At 46.0% G+C, this 22,025-nt stretch overlaps 1 protein-coding gene across 1 annotated transcript in view; it reads left to right on the forward strand.

Annotated features, from left to right (window-relative positions):
• csmd2 (CUB and Sushi multiple domains 2) overlaps window positions 1–22,025 on the forward strand; it is a 260,284-nt gene that overhangs the window by 228,330 nt on the left and 9,929 nt on the right. Inside the window, exons 50-68 of the mRNA XM_035429807.1 lie at window positions 194–379; window positions 745–939; window positions 1,332–1,505; window positions 2,110–2,283; window positions 2,636–2,809; window positions 6,012–6,200; window positions 6,706–6,879; window positions 8,867–9,049; window positions 10,858–11,034; window positions 12,321–12,500; window positions 13,789–13,962; window positions 15,064–15,237; window positions 16,205–16,278; window positions 16,597–16,708; window positions 17,137–17,316; window positions 18,284–18,343; window positions 18,611–18,772; window positions 18,923–19,035; window positions 20,681–20,768. Of these exons, the coding sequence (XP_035285698.1) occupies window positions 194–379; window positions 745–939; window positions 1,332–1,505; window positions 2,110–2,283; window positions 2,636–2,809; window positions 6,012–6,200; window positions 6,706–6,879; window positions 8,867–9,049; window positions 10,858–11,034; window positions 12,321–12,500; window positions 13,789–13,962; window positions 15,064–15,237; window positions 16,205–16,278; window positions 16,597–16,708; window positions 17,137–17,316; window positions 18,284–18,343; window positions 18,611–18,772; window positions 18,923–19,035; window positions 20,681–20,768 (2,943 nt within the window). The remainder of the gene's footprint in view (window positions 1–193; window positions 380–744; window positions 940–1,331; window positions 1,506–2,109; window positions 2,284–2,635; window positions 2,810–6,011; window positions 6,201–6,705; window positions 6,880–8,866; window positions 9,050–10,857; window positions 11,035–12,320; window positions 12,501–13,788; window positions 13,963–15,063; window positions 15,238–16,204; window positions 16,279–16,596; window positions 16,709–17,136; window positions 17,317–18,283; window positions 18,344–18,610; window positions 18,773–18,922; window positions 19,036–20,680; window positions 20,769–22,025) is intronic.

Genomic DNA, 22,025 nt, shown 5'->3' on the forward strand with positions numbered 1-22,025 from the left:
GAAGGGCTGAGCAATGGTATCCCATGGTCCACTGGCAAAGGGTGCTCACCGCTGCTTTATCCCATGCCTCCATCTCTCAGCCCCCTGTGTGACAATAACACAGTACAGCTGACCCTTGCTAAAGCGTGTGAGATTATTGTATTTGGTGATAGTGTCATTGCTTCTGACTGTGACCTGTGTCACCGTTTCGCAGTGGTGTCCTGTGGCATCCCAGCGTCTCCTGTAAATGGTACCGTAACGGGTCGGGATTACACCTTGGGCTCCAGGGCCATCTATCAGTGTAACCCCGGCTTCCAGCTGCCAGCCTCCCACGCCGTGTCCATCATCTGCCAGGAGAACGGGAGGTGGACCCCCCCTGACACTCCGCCCCGCTGCACGCGTGAGTCCGGGCTCTCGGGTTTGTTTGGCTGGAAGAGGGTTTGGTTATCTGGTGAGATAACGGACAGTGTAGCCATAATGTTAATAGCATAGGTCACTTCATTCTAGGCTATCTTTCTCAGAATTTTTTTCATATATTTGAAAAGTGTGGAAGTCAAGGCATTGCCGCTTCACTGCTTGACGGAAATAATTTGTCCTAAGAATTAAGAGGATTAAATTGGTTCAAGGAGGCATAGTTAAAGCTTAGTGAACGCAGACTGAACACCAATTTTAGGTGAAGAAGTTAGAATTTATTTTTGAATGTTTTTGAATATCCCCTCATGAGACACTTCTTGTCATGACCTATGACCCCTCTTATGCTTCCAGCGGTTACATGCCCCGATCTCGGCCACTCAGCAGTAGACCATGGCAGGTGGAGGCTGATCTTTGGAACGCCGAATCAATATGATGCCATAATGATGCTGATCTGTGACCCCGGCTACTACTACAGGGGTCAGCGAGTCATCCGTTGCCAGGCCAACGGAACTTGGGACTACCCAGATCCTCACCCTGTTTGTGATAGTAAGCACATCCAGCTTTCTACCGGAATTACACTGTCGTGATTTTTTAAATTTCTTTTTATTGTTTTATAAGTTTCTATCTGGATAAATGTTTAATTTTGGTTGGTTTTTTAAAATCATTATTAAAATATATTTTACATTCTGCAATCTTACAGCATAGCACGGCACTGGCATTATTTATTTTGTTCAGCTTTTTTGTTCATCTTTATCAAGGGTGCCAGCAATTTTGGAGGTGACTGTATGCATATTTAAAAGGCGTGTTGTTTTTTATTCATCTCATTTACTCCCACTCCATGCCTTTCAGTCCCACTGAGATGCCTGCTGAGCGGCTCACGGGGTTGATGTGAGAGGGAATCCGTTGTGCTCTGTGAAAGAAATGTCTCTTTCTCACAGTTATTTCCTGTGGGGAGCTGGGCACCCCTCCAAACGGGAATAAGATCGGAACCCTGACCGTGTACGGGGCCACGGCCATCTTCTCCTGCAACACGGGATACACGCTGGTGGGCTCCAGGGTCAGGGAGTGCATGTCCAATGGGCTCTGGAGCGGAACTCAGGTCCAGTGTCTTGGTAAGTCAATCAAAGTCAGGCCGTAGTCAACCCCCCCCCCCCCAACCCCCCTCGCCCATACACACAGACACACACATGCTCTCTCTCTCTCTGTCTCTCTCTCTTTTTTTTTCTCTCTCTCTCCTTCCCTCTCCCAGGCTTTTTTTGTCCAGTCTACTTTTTTCTCTTGGTTGCATTCTCTGTAACACTACATTGGTGCTTTTGAGGTGCAACCTAGTATGTGCCCACAGCACGTTTGAACTGTTTCTCACACTCCCACTTTATCTCTCTTTGCTCTCTGTATATGTGTGTGACCGTCCGTGTGTTTGTCCATGTGCTTGCGTGTGTGTGTGCGTGCGTTTGTGCATGTGTGTGTGTGCGTGCGTTTGTGCGTGTGTGTGCGTTTGTGCGTGTGTGTGTGTGTGTGTGTGTGTGTGTGTGTGCATGTGTGTGTGTGCGTGCGTTTGTGCATGTGTGTGTGTGCGTGCGTTTGTGCGTGTGTGTGCGTTTGTGCGTGTGTGTGTGTGTGTGCATGTGTGTGTGTGCGTGCGTTTGTGCGTGTGTGTGTGTGCGCGTGTGTGTGTGTGTGCGTTTGTGCGTGTGTGTGCATGTTATCTCCATTTAGCTGGGCACTGCGGCACGCCTGAGCCCATCGTGAATGGGCAGGTCATCGGGGAGAACTATAACTACCGAGGCAGCGTGGTGTACCAGTGCAGCCCGGGGTTCCGACTCATCGGCGTGTCTGTGCGGATCTGTGAGCAGGACCACCGCTGGTCCGGGAAGACCCCAGTGTGTGTCCGTGAGTGTCCCTGCATCGCTCCATAAACCAGTCAATCTGCCAATGCATCATTTTTAATATGGCCGACTAAGTGCACCCTGGAATCTTTAGCAAGTATTTTATGGTCAATAATCTAAAGTGCTGCATTTATGTCTCAAAGCACTGCTACAGAAGCATATGGGTATAAAAAGACTATTCTAACCTTTTCAACTTTAACAAAATTATGCAGTATAGTAGAGATTTTATGATAGCTCTGATGGCTTGGGGGGAGAGAATCTATCTGGTTTTGGTTCTGGATTACATATGTCCAAGGGAAACATCTGTGTCATGCCTGCGGTATGCATTTACACATGTATCTTGGTTTTTTACTCAGCAATCACTTGTGGCCACCCGGGAAATCCCACCAACGGCGTGACTCAGGGCACTCAGTTCAACCTGAACGACATTGTGCGCTTCATCTGCAACACGGGCTACGTGCTGCAGGGCGCTGGCAAATCTCAGTGCCAGCCCAACGGGCAGTGGAGCAACAGCTTGCCAACATGTAAAAGTAAGTCCAGAGAGGATTTTTATCCCAGGTTCTAGAGCGGTGGCCTGTGTGTGTGCGTGCGTGCGTGCGTGTGTGTGTCTGTGAAAGTGCTTGACTCCCAGCTTTACCTGAAAAAACTTCCCACTGTCAAACTGGACGGAATAGTAAAACGCTTGCGGTGCTTTATGTCCTGGAGAGATAAGCCTTGATGGAGCCTTTTAGGGAAATTGAAAGTGAAAGCCGAAAGACAAGGAACAATTCAATTAATAACTCTTTGCCCCTGGTGGCCCGAGGTCGGCGGTTCGGACCCGCACCTCTCGCCGGCGTTGTCAAACCGCCGCCTTGGCACTCCGGGAAAGACCTGTTCAGTCAGGCGGGGAAGGAGCTCTGCAGTCACGGGACAGGCCCAGGTCCTGCTCCAGTCACGTAGGAGGCCCCGCCCGTCAGCCCTTCCGCTCTTTATCTGGAAAATGAAGAATGGGCTGTGAGTGAAAGGTCTTTTAAATTAGCGCGCTGGCTCTGAAAGGTCCTGACGTGCCGCATGTTTGGATTTTCTTAAGCGTGTCAGAGCGCCACTCAGCGCGAGAGAAAAGCGCAGAAAGGCCCTGTCTCCCTTTTGACAGAAAGTGACAGGAAACTGAGGTCAAATACAAACCATCACGCTTTCGCTCTGTTTTTTTTTTTTGGTTTTTTTGTCGAGATAGCGGAAGAACAATCTGTGAAAAACCCCTTGGTTTTATATTCTGTACCAGATTCTGGCGCAAGCTTACATGGCTATCGAGAGAAGAATAAGACTTTTTTTTTTTGGTGCTTTGGTTTAATGGCAGCGTCACATTAACAGTTACCCCAGCGCTATGCAAATTGCGTTGAGAGAAAGGCTCACTGAAGCGTAGAGACATAAGTGGGGGATTCAAGCACTGTTCGTCAGCTCGATTTATGTTTTCAGTTATTTATTTATTTTTTGGCCTTAATTACAATGTTTAAGACGTTTATTTCTAATGCGTGTTTACCCTCTCAAAGTACCCTCATAATATCCACTGTCGCCTGCCCACTGCACCCGGTCATTAAAAGCCTCTTTTAGGAAATCACAAAACCGGCACAGATACATCTAGCGGTGGCAGAAAACGGGGCGTTAAACAGAGAACGCACGGCCGCATCAATAATTCAGACGGCCCCCCGCGCACCCCGTCTAATCAGAGACGATTCTGCTGGGAGCGCGGCTTCCGCATCTCTAAAAACAGCCGGCAGGCCCTTCGGGAGCAGGAAATGCAGGGGAATCGGGGCCGCGGAAACGCGAGGCCATTATCGTAGCGTCTCCGCGGGCTTCGGTCCTAGCTCTCCCCTCCGCTCGTAGAGAGGAAAGGCCGCTCTCTTTCGCTATGGGGTGCTCGGAACGAAGCTGGGCGTCTCGCGCGAGGCTATCGGCAGGCGTGCGGGACCAGACTGTACGCATGTTTGTATTTCACGTTTGCGCCGCAAGTCGCAAACGAGCGTGCCGAGGGCCGGTGTATTAAGTGTTTGGGGCTGATTTAGCTGTTTGGCTGCCTTTTTAAAGTGACTCAGTGACTCCTGGTGCTGTTAAAAGCATCAGCATACAGTGTCTCTCTCACAGTTTACGGCTTTGGCAAACGGAGCGCATTGGAGTGGCGCGTTCTCACAGACAGCGCAAAGTAGAAGCTCTGCCGTGAGTGCGTTCAGCCCAGTGTGCCAAACGGCCCAGGCCTCTGCCTGATGGCACTGCACACTCGCTCTCAGGAGGACGCGGCCGTGTCGCCGCGCGCACGGGCTGTTCGGCAGCTCCCAAAGAGGCGTGATCGCTGTCTTCGGCGCCATTAACTTTACAGCAAACCGAGCCCGGCTCAAGCCCCCGCCCCCGTCTGCATCTCGTACGCTTTTGAAAAGCGACTCCTCTGACGGCGGGGAGCGCCTCTCTCTCTCGCCGAACCGCACCCCGACCGCGGGGCCGCCGCTCGCTCTCAGGAAGGGGCGTCCCGCCACGAGAAAAGGCCCATCTGTCTCCCCCGTTCGGATCTCCATCATCTTGTCAATAAAATACAAATAGCCAGAGTCCCCCCGCTGAGGAAAGTATACTGCGGATGGGTTATTGATAACATCTGTCACCGATTTTAATGCGCGCCGCGCCGCTGGGGCTTGTTCCTCTCCCGCACATCCTGATCCGCGGTTCGGGAGCTTTTTATCCCAGATTGATTGGGAGACGGGGCTGATGCCATCTGACGCGCCGTTGCCTGGCACCGCCGCCCCGCGCGAGGATTGATTAGGCGCAAACAGACAGCTAATTTCTGCCCCGATCCTCCATCTCTCTCCCACCTGGCATTAAGCTGACACCCGGGCTTCTCTGTCATGCCCGCCGTTACCCGTAGACTGCTCCTTCGCTCCAAACACAGCCTCTCGTCAATGCTTCAGGGACAGGGAAACCATTTTGCGCGTCAGTTTTATTTCCATTTTTCTTGATGTTATGTAGATTGGCAATTTGGCTTTCAAGTCGTTGCTGCAAATGATGTTTGTTTCCACTTTTCTGTCTTTCTGTTTTTATTGCCTGAAGAACGTTTCATTTTATTGTTTGTTCATAATTGATGTTGAAGTTTTGGACTTGATCATCTAACACACACAAGAGAAACCATTAGAAGAAATACAAACGTATTACATGGCAAAGCAAATAGCTTCTGAGGAAGTGGTGGGGAAATGCTAATCCTAATTACCATTAAACGCAGCCCCACTTGGGACTACTGTATATAAATCTACATGTACTAATCAATAAATGGATATGTCAATGTAAATGGTGTGGTGGCTAGTATAGTCATAGCAGAGTCTACAAATTCTTTTGGAATTCTGCCTGAGGAAAAGAACACCTTTAGTTGATAGAAGTGTTAAACAGCCATCATTCTAGAATATTCTACAAATGCACAATTGATTTCTGTTATGTAACATGTAAATAGTAGTGTATATAGTTTTCATCTTGAAGGACACCCCTAAAAAAGGTGTACTTTACTAAAAACAAAATGTATTAAATAAAATTAAAAAAAAACATTTCTGTATACATAAATATACACGGGCAAACATGCCTGTATGCATACACAAAATGCCTAATATGTCCATGTTGCAAATTTCAACAGCACAGTGATTTTGGATCAATTGTCAGCTAAACACTATCAGCACATTTTGCCCTTGAGCGTGATGTTGTGGTCCTGCCCCTTCCCCGCAGTTGTGAACTGTACTGACCCCGGCCACGTGGAGAACAGCGTTCGGCAGGTCATACCCAGTGGCCCCCACCGCTTCAGCTTCCAGACCACCGTGTCCTACAGCTGTAATCCCGGCTACTACCTTCTGGGCACTGGCGCACTGGCCTGCCAAGGGGACGGAACATGGGATCGCTCCCTCCCCAAGTGCCTACGTGAGTCCGTCCCTGCTTAACGTCCCGCCAACCAGTTTCCTCCAAACATTGTTCCCACGCAGCCACACAGTGTCGTTTTTCTGTCGCACTCATTGTGACTATGTTTAAGGACTTAAGGTTGCGTCAACTAGCAACTTTTTTTCGACTTCACTGAGACATGTTCTTCAAAACATGTTTTCTTTTTCTTTTAGTGAGTCATTCCTCCATTGTCCCTTCTTGTACAAGTATGTAATTATAAATCTGATAAAGAACCTAAAGAAACACTTCTACATTTGTTTAAGGATTTCCTGAATGTTAAGATTAAACTGCATGAACCCGCTGTGTGTGTACCCTCCGCTCTCTCACAATATCTCTCTTTGCTTTTGCCTACAAAGTGAAACGACAGACAACCTGTCAGCACTTAGGGCATTCAGATAGTCACGTTCATGTTCGGTCACATCTTCCTCTTCTCTACCGCCCTCTCTCCCTCTTTCTCTCCCTCTCTCCCTCTTTCTCTGTCTGTCAGTGACTCTGTGCGATCGCCCCAGCATGCCCCCCTACGCCCAGATTTCGGGGGATCGGCGCACCGTGGGCGCGGTGATCCGGTTCAGCTGCATCGGACAGCGCTCCGTTGTGGGGAACACCACGCGGATGTGCCAGCTGGACGGGCACTGGAGCGGGTCGCTGCCACATTGCTCCGGTAAATTTTCTTTAAGCGCTCTTTTAGCAGGCTGCTCCCCATTACGCGCTTACCGTAGCCATTTAGGTAAGGGGACCTCGGGCCAGAGATACGTCCACAGTTATCAATAACGTACGCGCCTTCCTTGAGAGGAAGCGTTTCGTTTGTTTTTTTTTTTAATTGGCAGATTTGGATTGGCTGTGCTGATCCAAACAAACACTTTCCTTGATTTTTATTTTGCTAAGCTAATTTGCCTCACGTAGCTCGAGGGCGCAGCTGCTGTTTTCTTTGCGTTTTCTTCCTGAAATGGTGTTTTAGCATCAGGTGCATTCGGCTGTACCTGGAAAGCAATGAATATTTCGTGAGATTATTTTGTGCGCTCCGACTGTTGCCCCCGGCTTCATTTGTCCAATTACAGCATGTAATCATCTCTATACTCGGGGTTTAAACCCAGACCCAGGATCCTAGAGCCTTTTTAATTTATTCATTCAATCATTCTGCTTTCCCTATAAAAAGCAGTACAGGAAACTGGGAGTTTATGAGCAGCCATAAGGTATTGCAGGCTATCATGTCAGACCATCTGCATGGTCTGAAAAAAGAACACTATATTCACTGACAGAATTTTAAAAAAAAATTTATTCATAACAAATGTGCATCCTAGGGCTGATTGAATACCTGGATGGTTTGAGTAATTAGGAGCAGGGATTATTGAAGAAGAAATTTAAAATTGCGTCTACTGTGTACTGTACATCCGACAGTCCCTAGTCTCAAACAGAATAAGGCAGTACTCTCTCTGATAGCTGCAAAACCGACTGTATTTATGTCTTGTGATTAAGGGGATAAGTTATTAACACTTTGAAAATCAGACTTGGATTATTAACTTTCCTCAAGTGCTCCCAAGGCTCTCGCCTATATCCGGTTCCTCGTCATAACCACATAACCAGAAACCGCTTTGTACGCCCTAACTTCTAATCCACCTGACTGCCTCTTTAGTATAAAGGAGACTGATATTCATCTTACTGTGAAGTACCAGTGTGCAGTGACTTAGAGAGCCAAGCCAGCGCCTCAAGGGCAAATGCTGTGTCCTCCATCAACTGGCTTTAATCTCCTCATATCGTTTCCTGTTAAATGCACTCCCACACACTCTGCGGGTTATGAGGTGCCGTGTCCGTTGTTAAGACATCTCTGTACTGGAGCCTGTCATAGGTGGGGGATGGGAGGAAGGGGGTGGGTGAGGAACTCAGCCCAGTTGTAAAAACCTCCAACTGACAGTTTAATGCCGCAATTCATGACATTCATATTTTTATGCTTTGGGTTTTCTCCGGCACCGTAACGGAGAGAAGTGTTAAAGACATTCTCTTTTACGATGCTGCTTTTCCTCTAAAACCCGTAAACACCATTAATGTATGGCCTGACCCTGAAGAAGACAGAAGCGTTAGAAAAAATACAAGAGGCTTAAATATTTCATTGTGGGGCTTTTAATAGCAGCAAGAGATTGCCGTGGGCGTTGAGCTAGAGGGCCAGAAAGCATCAAGTTTCTGCAAAGCCATGTAATTAAAACTGAATCTGGCTGCATATAAATTCTGTTGCATTATTGTAGCTAAAGACAAACCCTGCAGTGAAAGAGAAATGCCGGCGTTTGTCTACTAATCTAGGATTATATGAGTTGCCTACATTATCAATCAGTCAATGGGGGATTTTTCTTGTCTCCGAGGACCAATTCGGTTTCAGCCAAGTTTAAATGGGCACTTGAAAATACACGAGGTAGAACTGGTTATGACTGGTCTTTGTGCTGTATGTGTGCCATTGCAGTAGAGTGTGTGTAGTGGGTGAGCGTGTGTGTTCTGAGTGCCTGTGTGCTCTGAGCGCCTGTGTTCCCTGAACACCTGTGTGCTCTGAGCGCCTGTGTTCCCTGAACGCCTGTGTGCCCTGAACACCTGTGTTCCCTGAGTGCCTGTGTGCTCTGAGTGCCTGTGTGCCCTGAGCGCCTGTGTGCTCGTCTCTCCAGGAGAGTCTCTGGGCCTTTGCGGAGACCCCGGGGTGCCTGTGCACGGTATCCGCCTGGGAGAGGAGTTCTCCGTGAGCAGCGTGGTGCGCTTCAGCTGCGAGCCCGGATACGCGCTGAAGGGATCGTCAGAGAGGTCCTGCCTGGCCAATGGGACGTGGACGGGGACTCAACCTGAATGCCATGGTAAAACCGGCTGAGAAGAAGAGCTTGGGTTGGGAGGGTGTTTAATATGTGAAAAGGATGGAAGTGGGTTTTCAAAAGACAGGCATACACACACATGCATGCACACACACACACACACACACACACATGCAAGAACACGCACACGCACACACACACACACACATGCATGCACGTTGTACTGTACAGTGCCTCAAGCTGTTTTTCGTCCACCGTAAGTGTCAGATTGAGATTTCTTCAGGGTGGTTACTACTTCTCCCAGAATCCCACAGCCAACAATCCCTCTGTCTTCCTATCACTCACCACTGCGGTGGTACCTTTTTGTGAATCTCTTTTCCTTCGCGTGTCACTGGTGTATCACCTGAGGTGTGCATCTGTTTTGGTTCTTTTTCCTCCCCTGCCTAACAGCAGCTGAACTCTTTTTTTGTCCCTGCGAGAAGTCTGCCCTGCGCCTTGATGGTTTCTCTCAGTTGTTGTATTACCATTCCTCTCATGTGCAGGTGCAAGCGGCCAGGAGAACTAAACTGACATCTGCGAGAAGGATGTGTCAGAGGACTGCCTGCTGCTGGGTTAATTACCACCACAGAGAAACTTGCTTTTTTTCCCCTTCTTTTTCCAGATTGACCTGCTTTTCTGCTTCGGTCTTCACCTTAGCAACTAGGAAAAAGTAATCAAATCAAAAAAAAAAAACACGAAACAATGCTAGGAATGCTACTGGGATGTGATACGGACTGTGTCTGTGCTTCGGTATCTTTACAGCGCATGCATTTCCATAAATTCGTTCAATTCATCGACCGGAATGCTGTGTTGTTGTTTTGCGTCGGGATGCCGAGCAGCTTCGCGGTGCCTGTGGTTTAATGGGGATTCGAGAACAAAGAGCAAATTGATTTAGCTTTAGCCTCCCGTCCATGAATTTACATTCTGAATGCATTCGGAAATTACATTTGTTAAAAAAATGTCAGCGATAGCCAGGGGGGCCCGCTTTGCCTGCTGTAGGGACTGTTCATACAGTCTTCCAGGAATCCACTAGAGCAGCTGAAGCTGGGGCAAAATAAAGGCGGCGTGTGCTGTATGATGCCACAGATGCCCAGTCGCGCAGTCCGTCGTGGTGAGGTCACTACCTAGAGCGCGCATTCGTCAGGACGGTACTCTGTCGTGCAGACTGACATGCTTACTGAAGGGCGTGCCCAATATGGAGGCCAGTTGTCCCTCTTGGCCCAAGCGCGGATCGACACCTGTTCATCTGCTTCCTTTTGTGACATTTTGAGCAGAGTTTTCCCAACGCAATTTAATTCCAGTGTCTCCGCCGCCGTTCTTGGCTCTCCCCACTCGCGCCGCTCGCTCCGTCTCTCGCCACCGTCCCAGGGGTGGCCACCTGCACCGCGCTGGCACCGGTCACTGAGGCGGCCACAGCTGGTCATTACAGGAGCGTTACCGCGGAGTTAGAGGGAGACGGGAAGCGGCAATAAATATGTCCGTGAATTAAGAGCGGAATGAATGAAGAGCTGGGAGCGAGGGAGAGGGAGAAGGACAGGGAGAGGGAGAAGCGAGGGCTGAGAGCCGCCCCATGAATTATTCAGTTCCCTTTCACCATGCTTGCCTGTCACTGTCCTGCCAAAGGCCTGTGCTTTTTCTCTTCCTGTGACCTTTTGTTTCTTGCTCTGTCTCTTCCCTTTGCCAAGCGCATTCTCACTTTTCTCAGACACTGTCAAGCAGGTGAGGCAAATGCTCTTTTAAAGACTAAGAGCTGATTTCTATCTCTCTCTCTCTCTCTCTCTCTCTCTCTCTCTCTCTCTTTTTCTCTCTCTCAGTGGTGTCCTGTGGAAACCCTGGAACTCCGCGTAACGCTCAGGTTCTGTTTCATGACGGCGTAGTGTTCTCCCGCTCCATCACCTACTCCTGCCGCGAGGGTTACTACTCCACTGGACTCCTGACCCGCCACTGCACAGTCAACGGCACCTGGACCGGTACCATGCCAGAGTGCACAGGTACCCATCCCACAGCATTCCTATTTAGATGCAGGTATATTGTAGAACACAGGGAACCACACAGTAATATGTTCAATGGTAAATAAGTTACCAGCGCTATCCTGAAGTGCATAAATATATGCAATTGAACAGAACAGGCCCTACAGTGAAAACACCAATGTAATAACCATAAACTTGGCTTTGTTGCACTGCCCGTTATCGTGACTGTGAATTCCACTAACTCAAACCTGATAACTTCAGCTTGAGGAAAGCTACTTTTGTAAAATAGCTCTTGGCCGAACACCAGGCAATTTCAGCGTTATGATAAGTATATATATGTGTGTATGTATATATATATATATATATATACATTTTTTTTTTTTTTTTTTTTACAATGGGTTATAGCATTGTCCTTCATTCTGAATAGGCTCGCATCATAAATAACTGTTGCACATTGCTCCTGAATGTCTACGCTTTAAATAGATTAGCACAAATTGACAAAAAAAAAAAGTTATGTCCCACTGACTGCATCAGCGGCATTGTGACACCGGATATTAGAATCTGGGCGCCATGTCCTTGTCTCATTGTGTGGAGCTGGTGCATGAACGCAATCTCGCATGGGCACAAATTTTGATTGTCAGTCGTGCAGGTGTCTCCATGGCCACAGCTGGAACTAGAGGCTTCATTCTGTCTACAAAATGGATGCAGCGATAAGATAAACACAGCCTGGTCTGCTCGCAAATTGAGGGCAGTTGTTCAGAAGACATTTCTGCTCATGTCCAGCCACCTCCGCTCCGAAGCTAGGGGAGAAGGAAAGGGGCGTGTCACAAGATAGTGCAGACCCCTGGATAAACTGCTTGCTAATTTACTGTTAAATCTGGGGAGTCGTTTCGGTTCTACATTGTTAAATTTCGGAGGGATACGAGTTAAAGTGGACCGAAGGGATACGAGACCATGTTCAAAGGGGCTTCGTAATACAGTCCATTAATTTGAAGGCTCCATTTAGAGTAATAAAACTATGTTATATCCATGAATTTGGCTCATGCATCTCATGATGTTTTCTTTTTTGAATGATAAAAGGGTTAGTGAGCATTTAGCGTTTATTGCACTGACATAATACAGTCCAAGAAAGTGTCATAATAGACTCTTGTACTGTATATTTGAGAAATATTACTGCACAAAGCAGCCAAGTCCATTATGATGTCATCAGTCTCCCCACCCACCACAGCATAGGTCTGCCTCCATTCTCCCCCCTTGCTCCCCGCATAAGTGCATGTTCCTTCTGCCCATGTTTTTAAATTCAATAGTAATCAACTGTGGGGACCCAGGGGTGCCAGCCAATGGCGTGAGGCTAGGGAACGACTTCATTTACAGCCACACCGTGACGTTCCAATGCTCTCCTGGATACACCATGGACGCCGACCGCGCCTCCAGCCTGGTCTGCACCAAAGACCGCACCTGGAACGGGACCAAGCCCATGTGCAGAGGTACCGTCTCTCCGGCACAGGTCTCTGAGAATTTTTCAAGAACTGCATCCTAATAAGGATGCAAGGCTTGTCAGGTCTCAGAGCAGCGCTGTCAAAACCGTTACCTGATAAATGGTCTGATCGTTCGTGTGCGTGCGCAGGGTAGAGGTGATTCTCTGATATGCGTTACTGCTCTGCGTAGAGGGATCACTCTTGAACATCAGAGCTCCTTTGAGGCTCACAACAGCTCCGCATTATATCTGTCTGGCCGCAGTAACAATGTGGCGAAACATAACAAATGGTCCTTAACGAGTTGCAGTTGACATAATGGGCAATGCACACTTCACTGATGACCTGGAGAATCACCACCAGTAGCCTGGAGTCACGGCTTCCCAAACTCCATCCTGGAGCCTGCCTGCACAAGCTGTTCAGCCTTTGGATCCAATTCAGATTCCAGAAACTGTGCCTGCATTTACACTGCCATGATTTTGTCAGATTGTGAACAGAGTACAGGGTTGGCTCATTAGCTTTGTCTCCCAGCTCTTTCTTTCCCTCAGGCAGGTGTTTAGTTTCGGTGACCAGGTGTCCATGCTTTCAACACGTCGGTCCCTGGCGTGACTCCGCCTGTCTGTCACTCAGTCAATCAGCGAAGCGCCCAACCGAGCAAGCGCAGCCCCTTTCCAAAGGCACTGCCTCAGAGCACGTTCGCCATTTGAGAACTCAACTTATTGATTATTTAAATAAATGTCAAACTTTTATTTATTTATTTATTTGATTTTATGGCACACTGATCTGTTTCTGACATATGCAGCCTTGGAGGACAGATAATTATAAATGGCTGATTAAAATGAGGGATCAATTGACAGCTCATTACTTCTGGGGCCTATCATTACAGTTTTGGTGGCGAGGTGTTTGTAAAGGAGAGGGGGTGGGGGAGGGGTGGTTGAGTATCTCTACAGTGAGTAAGGGTGTTGAATATGATGGTATGGTGTGCAATATACTGTCTCAAGTATACAATATCTATTGACATCAAAAAGTAAATAGTATTTTTGTTGTTGTATTTTTATTAAAGTAACTTATGAATAAGCAGCAGGTCATTTGTCTTTTGTAAATCTGAACAGCTAAAACAAGATGCACGTCCACCTGTTTACATTCCAACAAATTGGCCACTAAGAACAGAGTTACCTTTTCTTATCTGTGTATTGGGTAATTCAAATAAAGTATTCATTATATACCACAGTGTTGATGAATGTCTCTTGTGAGCCATTGCTAAATCTTGACGGTGTATGTCTTGCTGTGACCCTCTCAGCCATCGTGTGCGGGTCCCCGCCCCCCATACCGAACGGGAGGGTGGTGGGCACAGACTTCCAGTGGGGTTCCAGCGTGAGCTACGCCTGCATCGAGGGGTACCAGCTGTCCCTGCCCGCCGTGCTCACCTGCCAGGGCAGTGGAAACTGGAGCGGAGAGAGGCCCCAGTGTTTCCGTAAGGCTCCCCCAAACTCTACCTTCCCCCCCGCTGCTCCCATACCCACACACACTGTAAAAAATCCCAAGCTGGCTCAACTTACACTAACAAGTAACCTGGCTGTTTTATAATCTTGAGTTAGGCAAACAACGGGTCTTCAGTTCTTTATATTTCTACTGTATGAAGAAGTATGAATAACAGAAGATATGTTGTTCACCTAACTCCAGATTTTAAGACAGCCAGGTTACTTGTTATTTTTAAGTAGAGCCACCTTGAAATTTTTACACTACATACAGACCTCTACTGCACGTACATACTGTCGGTTTCATAGTAGTACACACACCAGTGCACTATATACAGACATAGACATGTTTGCATCCCTTCTTAAATTTGCATACATACATGTCTATCACCTGTTGTTATTATGTAATTGTAATTCAGCTAATATGTATTCAAGGTTTAAGCTTCAGGTCACAATATCTTCCCTTTGTGTAATAGAATGTATACCTGTACAAAAATGTACAAATTCACAAACCCACTCTTTCTCACTCCTCTCTCTCCCAGCAGAGATGACAAGAAACAACAAAAAATGATTAACACTATAAGCTATACAATTATAACTGACTGGTTTCAAAAAAATCACAAGGTAGCAATCTGTTGGGACAATGTCTAGATATTGCAGTTTGTCAGGATCAGAAAGGGTGACTAATTTGGAATAGTTTTTCTGTTTCCCCCTCAAAGGAAACAAGACCTCTTTGCTTTCGCACGTCCTGTTTTCCTTGGAGAGAAGTGCTTACCTGTGCTGCTCTCAGAACAGAACAAACGATGGCTTGTTTTTCATTTAGTCAGGGCCGCCTTCTTTTTGCATCCCTTGCAGCCAACAGAGACTGTCATAATTATCCATTTCTTTTTTACGATACAATAACGATTAACTTTAACATTGTGTATCTTTTCTCCAAAAGCCTTATTTTTTATTTAAAAAGCGATTAAGTTTCCTTTGAAGCGGCTTGTATTTAATATTCTTTTTATGAGACCAAGCTGACGCGAAGGCTGAGAGGACGCGTCTGAACGGAGGCAGTGTGATCTCACGCCGCTCTCTCCTCTGCGCGCGTGCTGTAGCGGTGTTCTGCGGAGACCCGGGGATCCCCTCGGACGGCCGGAGGGAGGACCGGGGGTTCACCTACCTCTCCTCGGTGGCCTTCTCCTGCTTTCCTCCGCTGGTCCTGGTGGGCTCCGCCCGACGCTACTGCCAGTCCGACGGGACCTGGAGCGGGACACAGCCCTCCTGCATAGGTAGGGGGACAAACCTGTCACTATCTCTCCGATTAGGCGGTACCTGTACTGCACGATCCCCTTCATGACAAAGCTTATTCTCAAATTCAATACATTGAAGTGATTCCTTGAATTACTCAGTTATTCAAGTACAATTACTATTGTGCATAACTGTATATGTAAATGATATTTTGAACAAAAGCTGTTTTTACTGTCCCATTACCTTAATTTCTTTTTTTTAAAATCTATTAATTGACATTGCTGGGATTTAGCACTGCAATGGTGCGTGGAGCAGTGTCAGATCTCAGAAGCATGAAATGCATTCTTGTTTGCTTGTTTTTTTTGTTTTGTTTTTTTACTCAGTGATAATGTGTTTAGTTCTCCAATTAAAGCTCATATTCACTCCTCTGCTAGTTCAGTATTTGCAGGTGTATAGTTTAGAGTGGTACATAAGTGATCTAAATTTCTTGTTACGCATGCTGTTTTTTCTCATGTATTAATACATTTTTAATTAGCCGTGTATAACGGTGCACAACCTGCTATAACATGCATACCATCCATACCAAAGTGTTTCGAATTGAATAAAAGAGACAAGGGCACAGGCTTGAGATTAAATTAGTTCCTGGCAGAATTTCTCTATGAATCAGAGCTTGCCAGTAACTCCTCCCTGCCATGTGAATTATGGGTAATGCACAGTGTGATTTATTCTGCATATGAATGCATTGTGTATACTGCAGTCATGGCTATACAGATAGAGGAGGTCTGGCTGAGTCTGATAATGAGGTTCTTGCTGGATTTTAGGGGGGTGATTTGACTTGTTCTTTATAGGTGCTGTAATTTCATGAAGTTGTGAACGATAAGTTATTTTAATACACGACCATAATGGAAACCACAGTCATAACAGACTCCAGTAGCACACTGGGGAGCGTGGCGATGACGCTGCCCCATTAACTCTCACAGTAAAGCTGATCAGGCTTGTTTGTTTCAGATCCCAGCCACACAAGCTGTGTGGACCCCGGGGTCCCTTTGTTTGGACAGCAGAACAACACACAGGGTTTTCAGGTACGAGAACCTGTGTGTGTGTGTGTGTGTGTATGCGTACGTGTGGCTATACGTGCATGCGTCTGTGTGTGCGTTTGTATGTGCGTGCATGCATGTGTGTGTGTGTTTGTGTGTTTGCGTTTGTGCGTGCGTTTGTGTGTGTGTGTCTGTGCGTGCGTATGTGTGTATGTATGCATGTGTGTCTGCATGTGTGTGTGCGTGCATTTGTGTGTGCGTGCGTGCATGGGTGCTTGTGTGCGTGTGTGAATATATGTATTTGCACACTGATTGTGTATGCACATTAGGTCTGAAGGTGACTGCTCTTCTTTTCTTCTCCAGATTGGCAGCACCCTGTTCTTCAGCTGTAGGAAAGGCTACCTGCTCCAGGGGTCTATCTCCCGCACCTGTCTGCCCAACCTGACCTGGAGCGGCATGCAGCCCGAGTGCATCGGTGAGCAGGCCTTTTATCTTTCTCCTTTACTTCTTTCTAGCCTTCATGTTTTTATCTCTTCATGGATTCTTTGTGTGTTGTGAGTGGAATGACAAAAGACTTTTCAGGATGAATTCTGTCAGCAGAACAATGGAACATTGGTGAATTTTGCTAAAGAACAATTTTCGGCAGATCTCCGGAAGTATTAATTTACTGAAACTTTCCTTTTCAGCGCGTGGAGCGGCAGCCTGCTCTTGTCATTGTGTTCTAGCATGTTCTTATGCTCTTCGAGATATAGGCTTCTTAGCAGGCGCTTTTATACAAAATGGCATACAGTATACGAATGCTTTTTTCAGTGTATGTAGTCCCTCAAACCCACAAGCTTTGCGTTGTTAGCGCAATGCTCTACGAACTGAGCCGTAGGACTGTACCGGTTATGTGTCCCGCAGCGCACCACTGCAGCCAGCCCGAGCTCCCCGCGCAGGCCGACGTGAGCGCCATCGAGCTGCCCTCCCTGGGCTACACCCTCATCTACGCCTGCCAGCCGGGGTTCTACCTCGCCGGCGGCTCGGAGCACCGGACCTGCCGGGCGGACGGGAGCTGGACCGGGAAGCCCCCGCAGTGCGCTGGTATGCGAATCGACGGACCGACTGCCCCCTTCTGTGACTCAGGCTCCATTAGCGACAGCTGCTTTCCTTTGTGTTCAAGTGCTTCGGTTTCAACCCACTGTCATAGTATTACATTGCAGTACCTGGCCCTGAACTGTCCCTTGTTTCAGATGGATGGTACTGGATGACAAAAACTTTCTTTCTGAGTCACCTTATTACACTGCCTGCTTCCCTAATTCTGTGTAGTCCACAGTTCTGGCACCGTACCTATTCTTTGTCGTGTTGACAACATTTACAACAGCGTTGAATTCCAAAGCTAAGTGTGTCAGATTCAGCGGGAAAAAATGTAAGGTAAACGTCACCGAAGGCTGATGCTAAGTCTCTTGGAAATGTCACAGAGGTAAGTTTTCTAAAACAGCCCATAAAAAGCAACACAAGGAAAAGGGCGCAGACCTTCACTGGGAAGAGATATTAACAGCACCTGTGGGAGTTCTGCCAATGACATAGTGTCAGCTCACTGCACGGCAGCTAATAAAACTGTGCCCTGTGTGTGCGCGTCTGTGTGTGCGTATTTTCATGTGTGGGGGTGTGTGCGTGTGCGTGCACGTGGTTGTGTATGTGTGAGTGTGTGTGTCTGTGCACGTGCGTGTGTGTGCATCTGTGCATGCGCGCGTGTGTGTGCATGTTTTTGTGTGTGTGTGTGTGTGTGCGCGGTTGTGTATGTGTGCGTGTGGGAGAGTGAGAGAGAGAGTGGGTTTGTACATTTCAGTAAGGTTCTGCATTGAAAAGGCTCTTCCGAATGCTACTTCCTGAACTGATAAATCATGGCCCCATCGGGCTCCCAGTGAAGATGATTTGTCACCATGAGTCAGCCTCTGTCGTCATCAGCCTGTGGGAGTGGGGAGGGGGGGGTGGGGGTGGGTGTGGGTGTAAAGGGATTATTTGTGGAAGAGGTGTCATCATTATTGCTTTACTGTTATCATTTCAGCTGATAACAGACCAAAAACCATCGGGACCGTGCAAGAGCCTCCCAATGCCAAGCTCCCAGGTAAATTTCATATATTAAAGATAGAAACTCGGGGAAACTTTTTTTCATAGTTTAGAAATTCAAACTCACACCCCACTTCTTATTTTAAAACATTAATCAAAAGTCTGAAGAACAGATCTTTTTGTAAATAACTTGTTTTTAATGTGCCTCTTAATGAGCCTCAGTATAACCTTGTTACTGCATATGATTAACCACGCTGCAAAACTATTAACAGGTTGGTATTATGAATTTTATTGTTCATATTTATTTGTGCTCCCTTGGTCTCAGTGCCAGGTGGAGTCTTTGTGAAGAATTCTCTGTGGCGCGGGTCTTATGAGTACCTGGGGAAGAAGCAACCAGCCATGTTGAGCATTACAGCGTTCGAGCCCATCAACAACCGCGTCAACGGAACGCTCATCGACCACAGTGGGGTGGAGCTCAAACTGGCAGGTCAGCAGCGTCTCTTGTGTCTTCTGTCTGAACATTTCCCTTCTCTTCTGACTTTTGTCCAGCCACTCATTCAATTACATAGCATGGTTTGGTGTTGCTTTGGCTTGTCTTTAAGATGTGCTTTATTTAGTTTGTTTATTCCTGCTTCAGGGATCTATAAAAAGGAGGAGGCCCACCTTCTGCTCCAGGTGCACCAGATTCGGGGGCCAGTAGAAATCTTTGTCAACAAGTTCAAGAGTGAGAACTGGGCATTGGACGGACATGTAAGTCAGTCATTCTATCCACATTCAGTGGCTCATGGCATGTGTGTCTTTTTGACGTGACCATGACATTGAGATTGATATCTGTATGCATTGTGAAGTATATCAGATTTTATGATTATTGTTTTTTTGTTTTAAATACTATACATGTATTGTCTTCCTATTAGCATGACAGCCATGTTAGTTGACTTGCCTGATTAAATGGTTAAAGAATTGTTTCTTTTCGTTTTTTTAATGAAGTTTTAGATGAACTATTGCACTAATGTTACAAGTCAATACGATAAAAACCCTGTGAGATGTTTTCGCAATTTACACAAAAAGCCGAACAGGATAAAATCAATGAGGTGGATGTCACATATCAAAGAAATAATATTTGGAGAATTGCCTCAACTGCAAAGCACAAACACATGCTTGGCGCCGAAATATCTGTACTGTAGTAATTCATTGCTGAGGTTGTTTCAAAACCTCAACAGCTAAAAAAGAATGAAAGCCTTTGTGACCTCAGTTCAGCAAAACCATCTGATATCTTTGATGCAGTATTTTCTGAACCAGTAGCCACACTATACAAACTTTGGGCATTCACCAGCTGAATGCACACTGTTCAATGGCCAGCTACTAGGCTGCACTACCACCTCCTAGGTAGAATGAAAAAGGTCTCCAGAATCAGAGATGTGGAGCAGGCATGGACCTCTTTCAGAATGAAGGCAGACCCAGTTGTGCTGGAGGCAAAGGGTGCAGGAAGTGAATGGGGTTTGCTGGCTGAAGTAAACACTATACACCGGCTCTACAATAGTGAAGATCATCTGAGGTTCACTATTGAACGTTAAATATATAATGGAGCACATATAAGTTTATTTATAATTAGCTTTCAAATGTAGCTGTTGATGTACCCATACAGCATATAAAAAATATATTACGACATGTTGCGCCTTCTGGCAACTGCATCAATTCTATTGACTGCGGGTATTTCTTTATAGGTGGTAAAAGTTCCACCTGTTTTACATTTCAGTTACCCTTCTATGACAGGAGAGGGTAGAGGGTATTTGTTCTTTGAGGTATTCCAAACGGTGCCCTTTTCTGTGTAAGGACACTGATCTGGGCCCAGGTTCTCTCGTCTTCTGACCCTCCTCTAAATATAAGAGCCGTTGATAAGAAAGCCGAGGGAGCAGTCCGTTTAATTAAAACGTCAAGTGAATCAGTGCCTGGTAATCAGTGGGTGACATCTCTCACCGAACATATCAGGAAGAGCAGCTGTGAGGTTGTAATTAAAACGAAAGTGGATCACTAGGTGATGGGGAATTTGCGTGTGCCCACATGTGAGTCTCATTGTTCATCCTTTTAAGATCAGTGTTTTAATCAAGGTACCACAATCTCTGTGCTAAATGCTGTTACTTCCACATTTCTGGTCATATTTTGGCTCTCATAAAACTAAAAAAAATCCAGATAATTGTGGTGTTTTGCTCATGTTTATAGGTGTAATAGGTGTATGCATACTGACTGTGCTTAAATGTCTATATGCAGGTCAGTAGGATGGACAGAATAAATTTTTTTTTTTTTTTTAAGACATGGATCTGACAAATGCATACACTGTGGTATATATCATAGCCTGTATATCATATTATTTATTTTTTGTATTTGCATCTTTCAGGTATCATATATGGCTTCAACCAATTCTTTTGTGTACCAAGGATTTGTCAGAGGGAAAGGATTTGGACAATTTGGTCTTCAGAGGCTAGGCAAGTATATTCTCTTTTGAATCCACATATTTTCACCATGTTTCCCCCACTCGTATTGTAATGTAGAAATTTGGGATGGAACGGTTCATATAAAAAAAAATGACCCATTCGGTTTTCCACCTGTGGTTCTGTTGGTAAGTGTTCAAGTTCAAGTATTGCCCGTTTCTATTTGATGTCATACAACGCTGAAAATAAAGAATACGGAGACCAGTTAACTCACGCTGTTTTCACTTAAATAAAAAATCCAGCAGAACTATTTGCACAAGTGATGTCGTGGTGAGTGGAGTTTATAGCTCAAGCGCCAGTCAGTCAATTTAGGAAATAGGACACTTAGATGATTGTCCAACATCATTTATGTGTGCTGTTCAGGAGCATTATGGATTCAGTGTTAACAATTTTAGTGATAGGGAAGACGTCTGTGCCCTACGTTAATGGACATCACTGTGGTTGCAAGCAGAAGAAGCACGGATTTTACAGAGGTGCTTTACCTTCTGAGAGAAAAGTTCAGTTGGAACCATGTTCTATTCATTTTGATATAGTAAGATATCAGTCATTTTGAGCAGAAACATTATTCTTCTAAAATTGACAGATGAATGTACTCTTGTTTACATACTGCAGTCTCATGCTGGTTGAGTTTATACTACATTTGATACTGATGGCCTTAGCCTATCATGTGGGTATTATTTTCTGTTTGAAAATGACTAAGTACCTTTTGAAAGAAAACCTGTGAAAATCCTGTCTGTTCTCTAACTTTTGAAGATGATTTGATTACATTTTTATAAACACTTTTTGTCTCATACATGAAGATTGGATTGGCACTGGCAATGGTACTTTTTTCTCTGCTTTACCAAAAACGTGCAGAATCAAACTGAACCAAAACCATGACCCGAACCAAACCGTGAGTTTTGTGAACCGTTGTATCCCTATTACAAATGTATGGTTTTATGTTTCTACATATGTGATTTATACTAATTAGTAAATATGCCTTTATCTTTTTAGACCACAAGTGCTGGTGTTTATGTGGAACTGTCTGTGACTAATGACAATCTTTCCATAAATTTTATTTTCCTTATGCCCTGGATTGTTTGCTTGTAGCTTAAAGAGTTTGGTGGAGAGGTTGTGTTTTTCATGCATGCAGAACAGATGTTATTCTGAAAAGGTTTGATGGCTTTGCCTCTAGAGCTAAAATGACTCTTTTCTCATTTGTCAGTTTTAGTGAAGACCAGACAGCAGCTGCCTCTTACCTGACAGGTTCAT

This window comes from Anguilla anguilla, chromosome 8 (assembly GCF_013347855.1).
Source record: "Anguilla anguilla isolate fAngAng1 chromosome 8, fAngAng1.pri, whole genome shotgun sequence".
Lineage (NCBI taxonomy): Eukaryota > Metazoa > Chordata > Actinopteri > Anguilliformes > Anguillidae > Anguilla > Anguilla anguilla.